Here is a 13,705-nt window from a genome sequence, read left to right as displayed (position 1 = left end):
TCTTTGATATAAATTAAAATCGTTATCATGACAAAGTCTAGAAGATATTAGCAATATTCTGTGATGTACCTATACCTATCTAATTACTATGTATATTAGCAACACTGTAGCTACCCCTATTAAATCGAGTTACATAATATTTTGTAGCTTATAATTCAATACTTAATACGAAGTTCAATATGAGAGACATAATATGGTTGTTTTTGTTGTTTATTTGTGACTTAGTTGTAGTATCGCCATCATCCGGTATGTAAATTGATAAATAAGTATTGTAATCATTTCTGTTATTTTATTTTTGTAAATATTTTTTTAAAATATGGTAATAATGAGATCCATACTATAATATTATAAATGCGAAAGTGTGTCTGTCTGTCTATCTGTCTGTCTGCTACCTTTTCACGGCCCAACAGTTTAACCGATTCTGACGAAATTTGGTACAGGGTTAGATTACATCCCGGGCTACTTTTTATCCCAGAAAATCAAACAGTTCCCACGGGATCTCTAAAACCCTAAATCCACGGGGACGAAGTGGCGGGTATCCTCTAGTAATGAATAAATGAGTGTAATAATGTTGTGTGGTGACGGCAGATCAGAATACAGTTGTCACCTCACCTTCTCGTCCCGTGGGTGTCGTATGCGTAAGGGAGTATAGACAGCATCCTCTGTGCAAGTACTACCATCTACTGCGATCTCCAACCCGTCTGCCCAGCGTGGTGCTTATGGGCAAACCCTCTCGTTGGGAGAGGCCTTTAGTCCAGCTGTGGGCTGCTATAGGCGTTTGATGATGACGGTTATTATGGTTAGGTTATTTAATTTTATGAGAAGACAATTTTATTTACTAGGTAGGTAGATAAAGGTGGATTAAAAGGTGGAAGGTATGTACGTTATATACCAAGCTCTGCTACAAAAAGCGACAAGGTAATTTATTTTTACGAAGCGATCCTATAATGGTTTCTTTTTTCTCTGGAGATGCAGAATCCTAACGAACATCCACCTTTGTGTTTTCTTTCAGTAAGAAGAGTACGTTTAATAGATCACACCAGCTATGCCATCTCTATCATACAGAAGACGATGTCGAAAGTCGAACAACGGTGTTGGTGCAACTTGAAAGTTGACGATGTGCATGTCATTGTTAAGTAGGTAGACTCTAGAAAATATATTTAAGTTGGACATTTTACTGACCATAATCTCAAAATTATTGAGAATATGCAAAAACCCCCTCTTTTTGTTTTTAATTTATAACTATCGCAAAAAAATGTGATACTCTTTTTTAGGGTTCAGTACACGAAGGGTGCCAACGGGGCCCTATTACTAAGCCTCCGCTGTCTGTCCGTCTGTCCGTCCGTCCGCGTCTGTTTGTCTGTCAGCGGGCTGTATCTTGTGAACCGTAATAGGTAGAGAGCTGTCACAGACTGTATTGCTGCTTAAATCACTTAGCGGTAGGGCTTTACTGCTATGGTGCTAACTAGCCGCGACCGAAGCCTCCTACAAGACCAGACTAGAACCAATTTAGAAATTATAACATTTTCTTAGTTGCCAAGATCAAGAATCGAACCCAAGATCTCCCATTTGCAAGACCGCATAGTGCAGCGCCAAGGAGGTTGTTAAAACAATTTTCAACATAAGCAACTTAGAAAGAATAAACAAAATAAATATGCGTGCAAAGAATCGATGTCGGTTGAAACACAAAGTAAAAACTAATCCCACCAAAAACATTTCATGTAAAAAGATAGCCAAGACTCACAAGTTCATAATGTTTTCACTGTTAAAAAGTTATGAGATCTCTAATAGAGCCAAGCCCCTAGCTGAGCTTAGATTTGTGCTGGCCATGGGACCTATCCGAAGTCCAAAGTCATATAGCTCTTAAATGTTCTTGACTGTATCACATTTATAACAATAAATAACAAATCACTCTACTTACAAGCTCTGATTCTACAAACCCTACATCTTGGTAAAAAAAGGACGGCTTGGCCGTTTAATTTTTGTAAAACTATTACATGATATAACATATTTTAAGGCCTTAAGGAATAGTTTGTTCGACAATTACTAATTTGTATTGTAATTCGTGATGGTCGCAGAAGCTATTCCGGGCTTAAATGTCATTTCAGATAAAAAATCCACGAACTGTAAACGGCCAAGCCGTAATTTTTTTACCAAGATATAGGGTTTGTAGAATCAGAACTTGTAAGTAGAGTGATTTGTTGTTTATTGTTATAAATGTGATACAGTCAAGAACATTTAAGAGCTATATATTACTTTGGACTTCGGATAGGTCCCATGGCCAGCACAAATCTAAGCTCAGCTAGGGGCTTGGCTCTATTAGAGATCTCATAACTTTTTAACAGTGAAAACATTATGAACTTGTGAGTCTTGGCTATCTTTTTACATGAAATGTTTTTGGTGGGATTTCATTTCTTTTTGGCAGGTGCCCTAGATTTTTTTAGATCTATTTTTTGTAGGTACATCATTTTCATGGCCCACTCTCTATCGTTACCTCTTTTTTAAAAGCTTTTATTCAACTTGCAATGTACTCGTATGTAAATATGTTTGTTCGGGTGGAATCTTGCAACTCAATTTTGAAGCAGATATACCAAATTTCAGTCTTTTAGGGCTTCAGGAAACACAGATACTTGGTACGTTTGATAAATCTGCCACGGACATCTTATCCTGAAAACTTTAGAATTCGAGCAACAGATTTTACAGATATGCATCTCATATACGAGAGGATGAAGGGGGACCCGATTTCTTAATTTATCTGTTGTTCATAATTCTTGAAATTCCTACTTAATGCCAAATTTCAGTCTTCTAGGACTTCAGAAAGTACCCTAGAATTTGTGACTAGAGGTTTTGAATGTCGATAAATCTGAAACTATAAAAGCTAGACAATTGATACTCAATGCGTTTAATGAATCTGCCAAGGACATCTTATCCTGAAAATATCAGCATTCTAGCGATAGAATTTACAGATTTGCTTCCCCCATACAGAGGCGTAGAGGGGTGAAATTTCCAATTTCTTAATTTTCCTGTAGTTTGTATGCAATTTCTAGTCTACATACCAAATTTCAGTCTTCTAGGACTTTGGGAAGTACCCTAGAATTACAGACTAGAAGTTTTGACTGTTAATAAATCTGAAACTATAAAAGCTAGACAATCGATACTCAATGCGTTTAATAAATCTGCCAAGGACATCTTATCCTGAAAATATCAGCATTATAGCGACAGAATTTACAGATTTACTTTTCTCATAAGAGGCGTAGAGGGGGGGAAATTCCAATTTCTCAATTTTTCTGTAGTTTGTATGCAATTTCTAGTCTACATACCAAATTTCAGTCTTCTAGGACTTCGGGAAGTACCCTAGAATTACAGACTAGAAGTTTTGACTGTCAATAAATCTGAAACTATAAAAGCTAGACAATTGATACTCAATGCGTTTAATCAATCTGCCAAGGACATCTTATCCTGAAAATATCAGCATTCTAGCGACAGAATTTACAGATTTGCTTTTCTCATAAGAGGCGTAGAGGGGGGGGAAATTCCAATTTCTCAATTTTCCTGTAGTTTGTATGCAATTTCTAGTCTACATACCAAATTTCAGTTTTCTAGGACTTCGGGAAGTACCCTAGAATTACAGACTAGAAGTTTTGACTGTCAATAAATCTGAAACTATAAAAGCTAGACAATTGATACTCAATGCGTTTAATCAATCTGCCAAGGACATCTTATCCTGAAAATATCAGCATTCTAGCGACAGAATTTACAGATTTGCTTTTCTCATAAGAGGTGTAGAGGGGGGGAAATTGCAATTTCTTAATTTTCCTGTAGTTTGTATGCATATTTTAGTCTACATACCAAATTTCAGCTTTCTAGGACTTCGGGAAGTACCCTAGAATTACAGACTATGAATTGTGATGATCATCAGTGAGGGACGAAAACGGCGTATTTTAGGTATCAATAAATCTGTAACCATAAAAGCTAGATATTTGATACTTAGTATATTTGGTAAATTTGCTAAGGACACCTTATACTGAAAATTTCAGCTTTCTAGCGTCATCCAGACCGAAGTTATGACGGGTCGAAAATACGGCGAAACACTTCGAGAAAAAGGTACGTAGCGCCCCGGCCGCCGTTTGGCTCGTCTTGGCGGGGGCACTGCCGTGCCCCCTGATAGGTGTACTAATAGGTGTATAATACAGATCCAGATTCTTTGCTCGCGAGTTTAAAGTACATATAAATTTTGCAGCGAAGATGTCCTCAGTGAAGCAATATATGCCGAAGTCGATTTGAAAGATGGATTTGTTGTGTCGATACAAAAAATAGGTATTATCCATAACACGATACAACAAAAATGGTTGCCATTGTCTGGTAACACCACGAGGGTTGAAGTTCACTCAACAGTAAAGATGAGCGACGTTGCTGTAGGATTTAACGTGATTGCTAAAGAACATGGGAAAGTTATTCACTCGACTGGGTTGATCGTTTACCCAGACGTACAGTTTCAGTTCACAGTGAGTTTTCTGTATACAATTTGTAATTTGTTTCACTATGGTCGAATGGTAGTTCCAATAGGGGATTTTCTCAGAATAAAATAATGCGATGAACACCTAAATCCTTTCTTAATATGACTCTGTAAAGAGTAGGTACAATAATTTAGACTGTTAGATTAACGATTGTTTAATGTGCTCTCCAAGGGAAATAGTACCTAAGGACCAAATTGGGACCTCCAAAGCCCATGCAGTTACGGACCTGGGTACTGAGGGGCGCCCAATTCTTATAATCCTGGCTTGGGTGCTCATTTAAGTTTGGCTGGCTATCACGTTCACAGCTCTATTGGCAGTAGCACTCACTCAGTGGACCAGGGATGCGTATCTTTTGCGCATGATAGAGATCTCTAGTACGGGTGTTCACAATCACAATTGTTTAGATCCCTGCAACTCGCTTGATGTTTCACGATGTTAAGATTGCCTTCATATTGTGTGCATTGTAAATACGCGCTTCAATAACACAGTTCAAAACTCTGCTTGATGGAACATCTTTGTTACAGATAACTAAACACTTGTTTACGGATGAAATAACAGTGGATGTTGTTGGAGTCCTGGCAAGAACCACGAATCGAATGCAATTTACCCCAGAGAATCATGTGACGAAAGTTTTTACTGCTATAGTAAGTTCAAGTATAGTAAGCATCTCTAAACTATAGAAAAGTGCTATCACAAATCTATAAAGATTTTTGAAAATTCCCTCCAAGTCTTGTATATTATGGTGTTATTGAATGAATTATTATTTAAGTATATTAGCCTTGATTTTATAGTCTCGCGAGGTGGCAAAAGTAGAGTATTCAACGCAGGTGTAGTAATGTAGTAGTATTCGTCTTGGATACCATGCTTCAATTAGAATTCAATTAGGATTCAACACATACGCATATATTTCATACACTCATAAATTTTATTCTATATAACATTTTAACATTTAATTACTTGGTTGCGATCTCTCAATGCGAGTTCGTGATAGTTTGTATTAATATACCCACTTACCAGAAGCTCTTGCTGACTTTAACAATTAATAATACCATTTTTTTCAGTTTAACTCTACTACTACGGCTACTAGTGTTGAAAGATGGGCTAGAGACATTTTAAAACCAATAACTCTTGAGTTGGCTACAAAAGAAATAGAATTCCCAAGGATTTGTTATAATTGTGCTACATAATATTACTTGACTTTAGCACTTATATTTTAGTATACCTACAAACAATAATAATTATGCATAGTAAAAAACTTGTTTTTCTTGAAATCCTTTGTTATAAAACACAAAATTAGGTACGTAGGTATGCAAGTCAGTTTTTAACGATATGTTTGTAAAAACTAGAAGGTTGGTTATATCTAATTGTAGTTGAATATCTTCTTTTTCTACTTTTTATTATATTTGAATTATTATCCAATAAATATAAATCAGAAATTGTGTCTGTTTGTTTTTTTATTATTATTTCTTTACCCATGTAAACTGTAGTACGATGTTATAAACTGATTTGCACAAAGCATAGGATACTATTTTTTATATTTTAAGATGTTTTTACCAAACTACTAAATGTTAATCACATCTTTAAAATCTGGAAATTATAATAATTATGACGTTGTAGTTATCAATTATTTATTTTAAACTAAACAATTTATACCAACATTATCATTATAAATTTTATCAGATTGCATACTTATATGATACCGCGAATAATCATTTCACTAGATTTATGATTAATTTTAATATCAATGCTCCTCTCAACCTATTAGTCAGTTATTAAAGTGAAAAGATAATCATGATTAAAATATTAGGTTGCGCTTGCGTCGTTTTTTGTAGAAAGGAATTGTAGAAACTAATTACTTCTGAAATATTAAAAGTCTTCATCGATTGCCGGCCTACTACTGAGAACCGGTCTTCTCTCAGAATGAGAACGGGTTACCCTTGAAAATGTTATGGAGAACTCTCAGATATACGGGTATTTAATTTTGAAACGAAACGAGAATTTTAGGCTTGCGCTGGATAACCATCATGCTTAAAAAAGCAATGATGAAGTCTTCACTCTTGCTTTGAAGGTATTTAGATTCCTCGCGATATTTACCTTCACCATTAAAGCAAGTAATATTTACTTAATTGCTTAAAACGCACAGAACTCTGAAAAGTTAGTTTTGGAGGCCGAAATCTAATAACCAAAAGGGTAACTCGGCTTGTTCTCAGTTCTAGTATAATATATCGAAGTGATATTAAAAATCTATGAAATTATAATTATTTATCTAAATTGCAGGTAATTGGAGTGTCAGACGAGAGATTAGGTGAAGAGCTCTGTGCAGTAGTCAGACTTCATGAAGGCGCGACTTTCACGGTACACGATCTAACAAACCATTGTAAGGGAAAATTGGCTCGCTATAAAATACCTAGAATACTGAAAATCATGGATGAATTTCCCAAAACTGTGTCTGGTAAAATACAAAAGTTTAAAATAAAAGAATTAATTGAAACCGGAAAACTATGATACCTAGATATCTACCTAAATATTAGAGAAAATACTCAACACTCCGGGCTAAGCCGGCAAGATTTTTGGGTATTGAGAATGGTACTAAGAATTCTTAGATATATTTTCGCTATAGTAAAATTTTACTTTATTCTGATAACTAAGTAAACTAAAATAAGTTTTTAGCAATTTTGTGCCATTTGCCGGAGAATCAAGGGACGTGTCGTTTCGGCCTTAGTTCCTTAATTTAAACTTATCTACCTACTCATAGGATGCTTGCTAGACTGACTTTTTTCGAGCTTTGATCGATAATATTTTCTTAGTTGCTTAATTTATAACTACATCAATGATTTTGACAACGATGTTAGAAGTTGCGACGATAATATAATTAACTGTCATGCTTTATAACATTTTATTTTAGTTCTTACTATAGAATAAGTTGAATAATGATTTTGTGAAATGAAAGAACCCTTTTTGTAAATAAAGAAATTTTTGTGGTATCTATTTGTATTTATTTTATCATTAATGAAAATAATAAGATGGGAATCAAACTTGATAATAAAATCATTAGATAACAAATATAAAATCTTTGATATAAATTAAAATCGTTATCATGACAAAGTCTAGAAGATATTAGCAATATTCTGTGATGTACCTATACCTATCTAATTACTATGTATATTAGCAACACTGTAGCTACCCCTATTAAATCGAGTTACATAATATTTTGTAGCTTATAATTCAATACTTAATACGAAGTTCAATATGAGAGACATAATATGGTTGTTTTTGTTGTTTATTTGTGACTTAGTTGTAGTATCGCCATCATCCGGTATGTAAATTGATAAATAAGTATTGTAATCATTTCTGTTATTTTATTTTTGTAAATATTTTTTTAAAATATGGTAATAATGAGATCCATACTATAATATTATAAATGCGAAAGTGTGTCTGTCTGTCTATCTGTCTGTCTGCTACCTTTTCACGGCCCAACAGTTTAACCGATTCTGACGAAATTTGGTACAGGGTTAGATTACATCCCGGGCTACTTTTTATCCCAGAAAATCAAACAGTTCCCACGGGATCTCTAAAACCCTAAATCCACGGGGACGAAGTGGCGGGTATCCTCTAGTAATGAATAAATGAGTGTAATAATGTTGTGTGGTGACGGCAGATCAGAATACAGTTGTCACCTCACCTTCTCGTCCCGTGGGTGTCGTATGCGTAAGGGAGTATAGACAGCATCCTCTGTGCAAGTACTACCATCTACTGCGATCTCCAACCCGTCTGCCCAGCGTGGTGCTTATGGGCAAACCCTCTCGTTGGGAGAGGCCTTTAGTCCAGCTGTGGGCTGCTATAGGCGTTTGATGATGACGGTTATTATGGTTAGGTTATTTAATTTTATGAGAAGACAATTTTATTTACTAGGTAGGTAGATAAAGGTGGATTAAAAGGTGGAAGGTATGTACGTTATATACCAAGCTCTGCTACAAAAAGCGACAAGGTAATTTATTTTTACGAAGCGATCCTATAATGGTTTCTTTTTTCTCTGGAGATGCAGAATCCTAACGAACATCCACCTTTGTGTTTTCTTTCAGTAAGAAGAGTACGTTTAATAGATCACACCAGCTATGCCATCTCTATCATACAGAAGACGATGTCGAAAGTCGAACAACGGTGTTGGTGCAACTTGAAAGTTGACGATGTGCATGTCATTGTTAAGTAGGTAGACTCTAGAAAATATATTTAAGTTGGACATTTTACTGACCATAATCTCAAAATTATTGAGAATATGCAAAAACCCCCTCTTTTTGTTTTTAATTTATAACTATCGCAAAAAAATGTGATACTCTTTTTTAGGGTTCAGTACACGAAGGGTGCCAACGGGGCCCTATTACTAAGCCTCCGCTGTCTGTCCGTCTGTCCGTCCGTCCGCGTCTGTTTGTCTGTCAGCGGGCTGTATCTTGTGAACCGTAATAGGTAGAGAGCTGTCACAGACTGTATTGCTGCTTAAATCACTTAGCGGTAGGGCTTTACTGCTATGGTGCTAACTAGCCGCGACCGAAGCCTCCTACAAGACCAGACTAGAACCAATTTAGAAATTATAACATTTTCTTAGTTGCCAAGATCAAGAATCGAACCCAAGATCTCCCATTTGCAAGACCGCATAGTGCAGCGCCAAGGAGGTTGTTAAAACAATTTTCAACATAAGCAACTTAGAAAGAATAAACAAAATAAATATGCGTGCAAAGAATCGATGTCGGTTGAAACACAAAGTAAAAACTAATCCCACCAAAAACATTTCATGTAAAAAGATAGCCAAGACTCACAAGTTCATAATGTTTTCACTGTTAAAAAGTTATGAGATCTCTAATAGAGCCAAGCCCCTAGCTGAGCTTAGATTTGTGCTGGCCATGGGACCTATCCGAAGTCCAAAGTCATATAGCTCTTAAATGTTCTTGACTGTATCACATTTATAACAATAAATAACAAATCACTCTACTTACAAGCTCTGATTCTACAAACCCTACATCTTGGTAAAAAAAGGACGGCTTGGCCGTTTAATTTTTGTAAAACTATTACATGATATAACATATTTTAAGGCCTTAAGGAATAGTTTGTTCGACAATTACTAATTTGTATTGTAATTCGTGATGGTCGCAGAAGCTATTCCGGGCTTAAATGTCATTTCAGATAAAAAATCCACGAACTGTAAACGGCCAAGCCGTAATTTTTTTACCAAGATATAGGGTTTGTAGAATCAGAACTTGTAAGTAGAGTGATTTGTTGTTTATTGTTATAAATGTGATACAGTCAAGAACATTTAAGAGCTATATATTACTTTGGACTTCGGATAGGTCCCATGGCCAGCACAAATCTAAGCTCAGCTAGGGGCTTGGCTCTATTAGAGATCTCATAACTTTTTAACAGTGAAAACATTATGAACTTGTGAGTCTTGGCTATCTTTTTACATGAAATGTTTTTGGTGGGATTTCATTTCTTTTTGGCAGGTGCCCTAGATTTTTTTAGATCTATTTTTTGTAGGTACATCATTTTCATGGCCCACTCTCTATCGTTACCTCTTTTTTAAAAGCTTTTATTCAACTTGCAATGTACTCGTATGTAAATATGTTTGTTCGGGTGGAATCTTGCAACTCAATTTTGAAGCAGATATACCAAATTTCAGTCTTTTAGGGCTTCAGGAAACACAGATACTTGGTACGTTTGATAAATCTGCCACGGACATCTTATCCTGAAAACTTTAGAATTCGAGCAACAGATTTTACAGATATGCATCTCATATACGAGAGGATGAAGGGGGACCCGATTTCTTAATTTATCTGTTGTTCATAATTCTTGAAATTCCTACTTAATGCCAAATTTCAGTCTTCTAGGACTTCAGAAAGTACCCTAGAATTTGTGACTAGAGGTTTTGAATGTCGATAAATCTGAAACTATAAAAGCTAGACAATTGATACTCAATGCGTTTAATGAATCTGCCAAGGACATCTTATCCTGAAAATATCAGCATTCTAGCGATAGAATTTACAGATTTGCTTCCCCCATACAGAGGCGTAGAGGGGTGAAATTTCCAATTTCTTAATTTTCCTGTAGTTTGTATGCAATTTCTAGTCTACATACCAAATTTCAGTCTTCTAGGACTTTGGGAAGTACCCTAGAATTACAGACTAGAAGTTTTGACTGTTAATAAATCTGAAACTATAAAAGCTAGACAATCGATACTCAATGCGTTTAATAAATCTGCCAAGGACATCTTATCCTGAAAATATCAGCATTATAGCGACAGAATTTACAGATTTACTTTTCTCATAAGAGGCGTAGAGGGGGGGAAATTCCAATTTCTCAATTTTTCTGTAGTTTGTATGCAATTTCTAGTCTACATACCAAATTTCAGTCTTCTAGGACTTCGGGAAGTACCCTAGAATTACAGACTAGAAGTTTTGACTGTCAATAAATCTGAAACTATAAAAGCTAGACAATTGATACTCAATGCGTTTAATCAATCTGCCAAGGACATCTTATCCTGAAAATATCAGCATTCTAGCGACAGAATTTACAGATTTGCTTTTCTCATAAGAGGCGTAGAGGGGGGGGAAATTCCAATTTCTCAATTTTCCTGTAGTTTGTATGCAATTTCTAGTCTACATACCAAATTTCAGTTTTCTAGGACTTCGGGAAGTACCCTAGAATTACAGACTAGAAGTTTTGACTGTCAATAAATCTGAAACTATAAAAGCTAGACAATTGATACTCAATGCGTTTAATCAATCTGCCAAGGACATCTTATCCTGAAAATATCAGCATTCTAGCGACAGAATTTACAGATTTGCTTTTCTCATAAGAGGTGTAGAGGGGGGGAAATTGCAATTTCTTAATTTTCCTGTAGTTTGTATGCATATTTTAGTCTACATACCAAATTTCAGCTTTCTAGGACTTCGGGAAGTACCCTAGAATTACAGACTATGAATTGTGATGATCATCAGTGAGGGACGAAAACGGCGTATTTTAGGTATCAATAAATCTGTAACCATAAAAGCTAGATATTTGATACTTAGTATATTTGGTAAATTTGCTAAGGACACCTTATACTGAAAATTTCAGCTTTCTAGCGTCATCCAGACCGAAGTTATGACGGGTCGAAAATACGGCGAAACACTTCGAGAAAAAGGTACGTAGCGCCCCGGCCGCCGTTTGGCTCGTCTTGGCGGGGGCACTGCCGTGCCCCCTGATAGGTGTACTAATAGGTGTATAATACAGATCCAGATTCTTTGCTCGCGAGTTTAAAGTACATATAAATTTTGCAGCGAAGATGTCCTCAGTGAAGCAATATATGCCGAAGTCGATTTGAAAGATGGATTTGTTGTGTCGATACAAAAAATAGGTATTATCCATAACACGATACAACAAAAATGGTTGCCATTGTCTGGTAACACCACGAGGGTTGAAGTTCACTCAACAGTAAAGATGAGCGACGTTGCTGTAGGATTTAACGTGATTGCTAAAGAACATGGGAAAGTTATTCACTCGACTGGGTTGATCGTTTACCCAGACGTACAGTTTCAGTTCACAGTGAGTTTTCTGTATACAATTTGTAATTTGTTTCACTATGGTCGAATGGTAGTTCCAATAGGGGATTTTCTCAGAATAAAATAATGCGATGAACACCTAAATCCTTTCTTAATATGACTCTGTAAAGAGTAGGTACAATAATTTAGACTGTTAGATTAACGATTGTTTAATGTGCTCTCCAAGGGAAATAGTACCTAAGGACCAAATTGGGACCTCCAAAGCCCATGCAGTTACGGACCTGGGTACTGAGGGGCGCCCAATTCTTATAATCCTGGCTTGGGTGCTCATTTAAGTTTGGCTGGCTATCACGTTCACAGCTCTATTGGCAGTAGCACTCACTCAGTGGACCAGGGATGCGTATCTTTTGCGCATGATAGAGATCTCTAGTACGGGTGTTCACAATCACAATTGTTTAGATCCCTGCAACTCGCTTGATGTTTCACGATGTTAAGATTGCCTTCATATTGTGTGCATTGTAAATACGCGCTTCAATAACACAGTTCAAAACTCTGCTTGATGGAACATCTTTGTTACAGATAACTAAACACTTGTTTACGGATGAAATAACAGTGGATGTTGTTGGAGTCCTGGCAAGAACCACGAATCGAATGCAATTTACCCCAGAGAATCATGTGACGAAAGTTTTTACTGCTATAGTAAGTTCAAGTATAGTAAGCATCTCTAAACTATAGAAAAGTGCTATCACAAATCTATAAAGATTTTTGAAAATTCCCTCCAAGTCTTGTATATTATGGTGTTATTGAATGAATTATTATTTAAGTATATTAGCCTTGATTTTATAGTCTCGCGAGGTGGCAAAAGTAGAGTATTCAACGCAGGTGTAGTAATGTAGTAGTATTCGTCTTGGATACCATGCTTCAATTAGAATTCAATTAGGATTCAACACATACGCATATATTTCATACACTCATAAATTTTATTCTATATAACATTTTAACATTTAATTACTTGGTTGCGATCTCTCAATGCGAGTTCGTGATAGTTTGTATTAATATACCCACTTACCAGAAGCTCTTGCTGACTTTAACAATTAATAATACCATTTTTTTCAGTTTAACTCTACTACTACGGCTACTAGTGTTGAAAGATGGGCTAGAGACATTTTAAAACCAATAACTCTTGAGTTGGCTACAAAAGAAATAGAATTCCCAAGGATTTGTTATAATTGTGCTACATAATATTACTTGACTTTAGCACTTATATTTTAGTATACCTACAAACAATAATAATTATGCATAGTAAAAAACTTGTTTTTCTTGAAATCCTTTGTTATAAAACACAAAATTAGGTACGTAGGTATGCAAGTCAGTTTTTAACGATATGTTTGTAAAAACTAGAAGGTTGGTTATATCTAATTGTAGTTGAATATCTTCTTTTTCTACTTTTTATTATATTTGAATTATTATCCAATAAATATAAATCAGAAATTGTGTCTGTTTGTTTTTTTATTATTATTTCTTTACCCATGTAAACTGTAGTACGATGTTATAAACTGATTTGCACAAAGCATAGGATACTATTTTTTATATTTTAAGATGTTTTTACCAAACTACTAAATGTTAATCACATCTTTAAAATCTGGAAATTATAAT

At 35.5% G+C, this 13,705-nt stretch overlaps 2 protein-coding genes across 2 annotated transcripts; both read left to right on the top strand.

Moving 5' to 3' along the window:
- The first annotated feature begins 44 nt into the window (after positions 1-44).
- On the top strand, positions 45-5,736 carry LOC123869272. Its single transcript, XM_045912110.1, has 5 exons — positions 45-246; positions 1,013-1,136; positions 4,241-4,505; positions 5,042-5,161; positions 5,579-5,736. Exons 1-5 carry the CDS (start codon positions 180-182, stop codon positions 5,702-5,704), a joined length of 702 nt encoding a protein of 233 aa, XP_045768066.1. The 5' UTR covers positions 45-179; the 3' UTR covers positions 5,705-5,736.
- A 1,060-nt stretch (positions 5,737-6,796) lies between these two features.
- On the top strand, positions 6,797-13,323 carry LOC123869271. Its single transcript, XM_045912109.1, has 5 exons — positions 6,797-7,833; positions 8,600-8,723; positions 11,828-12,092; positions 12,629-12,748; positions 13,166-13,323. Exons 1-5 carry the CDS (start codon positions 7,767-7,769, stop codon positions 13,289-13,291), a joined length of 702 nt encoding a protein of 233 aa, XP_045768065.1. The 5' UTR covers positions 6,797-7,766; the 3' UTR covers positions 13,292-13,323.
- Positions 13,324-13,705: the final 382 nt, after the last annotated feature.

Source organism: Maniola jurtina, chromosome 11 (genome assembly GCF_905333055.1).
Source record: "Maniola jurtina chromosome 11, ilManJurt1.1, whole genome shotgun sequence".
NCBI classification, from domain to species: Eukaryota; Metazoa; Arthropoda; class Insecta; order Lepidoptera; family Nymphalidae; genus Maniola; species Maniola jurtina.
This window is presented reverse-complemented; position numbering and strand designations above follow the sequence as displayed.

Bases quoted from the DNA above. Each gene is read 5' to 3' on its own strand.
- LOC123869272 (XM_045912110.1), top strand. From the start codon at position 180: ATGAGAGACATAATATGGTTGTTTTTGTTGTTTATTTGTGACTTAGTT. The intron at 247-1,012 runs GTATGTAAATTG...GTTTTCTTTCAG, and splicing joins TGTAGTATCGCCATCATCCG to TAAGAAGAGTACGTTTAATA. The intron at 1,137-4,240 runs GTAGGTAGACTC...TAAATTTTGCAG, and splicing joins GATGTGCATGTCATTGTTAA to CGAAGATGTCCTCAGTGAAG.
- LOC123869271 (XM_045912109.1), top strand. From the start codon at position 7,767: ATGAGAGACATAATATGGTTGTTTTTGTTGTTTATTTGTGACTTAGTT. The intron at 8,724-11,827 runs GTAGGTAGACTC...TAAATTTTGCAG, and splicing joins GATGTGCATGTCATTGTTAA to CGAAGATGTCCTCAGTGAAG. The intron at 12,749-13,165 runs GTAAGTTCAAGT...CATTTTTTTCAG, and splicing joins CGAAAGTTTTTACTGCTATA to TTTAACTCTACTACTACGGC.